Source organism: Volvox carteri (genome assembly GCF_000143455.1).
Source record: "Volvox carteri f. nagariensis unplaced genomic scaffold VOLCAscaffold_11, whole genome shotgun sequence".
NCBI classification, from domain to species: domain Eukaryota; kingdom Viridiplantae; phylum Chlorophyta; class Chlorophyceae; order Chlamydomonadales; family Volvocaceae; genus Volvox; species Volvox carteri.
In genome coordinates, this window is record NW_003307554.1 from 11,325 (window position 1) to 12,583 (window position 1,259).

Sequence of the window (1,259 nt, forward strand, 5' to 3'; positions counted from 1 at the left end):
CCTTCGTCGTCGCGTGGTTCGTTTTTCGCGTCGTCGTCGTTTATTGTTCATTTCTTTTCGTTCTGGACCGTGCACCGCACACCGCGTCGTCCCGGACTGCACTGCTCCACGCCTGGGCCCGTGCAATGCGCCCCCGAGCATCGCCGTGCACCGCTTCGGTGTCCGCGCCGCACCGCACTGCACCGCGTTGCACCGCACCGCGCCACACTGCGTGTGGCAGTGCATCGCACCGCACCACACGTGGACCCGCGCAATGCGCCCCGGAGCATCGGCGCTCACTGCTTGTGGTGTGCGCTAGCTCCGACACTGAATGGGAACCGCGGTCACCGGCTCGATCCCGGTGCATGAGGTTTTATTTGTTTTTTTGTTCGGGACCGCTTACCGCACCGCACCGCACTGCACCTCACCGCACCGCACCACGATTTAACGCGCAAATCGCAAAACATTGGCTGCATCGCACTGCGCAATTCGACATGCGCCGACTCGTGCATTTTAACGCGCAACCCACCACACAACTCGACGTGCAATTAAACATGCAATTCAACGCGCAATTTAACGTACACCGAACCACGCAATTTGACGCGCACTGAACTGTGCAGTGCTTGTCCAACGTTGTCTGTGTAGGCTGTACGGCATTTTGTGAAGCTGTTTTGTTCATGGATGTTGGCTCGCTACAATATAATTGCACCGCATATATATGCATCCGGTTTACTTATTTTCAGATACGGTTGCTTTAAAGCTGGCGGTTGTAGGCTAGTTGTGCTGCCGACATAAGCTGCGCGGTATTTCGCGAAGCTGGCCTCTTTACATGCATCGGCTCGCTAACCGATTTTCGCCAGACGACAATATCTCGGAACATCAACGGTTGTTCGTCGCCATTGATGGCTATTCATCGCCATCCTCGTCTGCACGTCCTACACGATACAAGGTCAGCCCACGTTGCAAAGCAGTAGCAATGAATAGAAACGACGAATAGCAGTGAGTAGAAACGATAGCAAGAATAGCAAGGAATAGAATCACAATGCGCACCGAAGTGTGATGCGCAACACAACCTGACCCGCGGGACGGTTTGCACGGTCGGTCGTGTTCGCTGGGTCGTGTACCGCGTTTTTTTTATTTCCATTGAGACCGCGCACCCCACTAGCCATGTCTCGGCTCGTCATGCTTCGTCGTGCTGTATCATCGTGCTATCTCTGTCACCGTGTGGGAGCCGCAGTCGCCGGCTCGATCCCACGACAACATCTCGGCACATCAACGGT

General features: G+C 55.2%; 1 protein-coding gene across 1 annotated transcript; it reads right to left on the reverse strand.

The window, feature by feature from the left end:
* Positions 1-47: 47 nt before the first annotated feature.
* On the reverse strand, positions 48-658 carry VOLCADRAFT_88979 (uncharacterized protein; the record flags this gene model as incomplete). Its single annotated transcript, XM_002948722.1, has 2 exons — positions 48-207; positions 408-658. The coding sequence occupies 2 exons, from the start codon at positions 656-658 to the stop codon at positions 48-50; spliced, it is 411 nt and encodes a 136-aa protein (XP_002948768.1).
* Between the last annotated feature and the right edge of the window lie 601 nt (positions 659-1,259).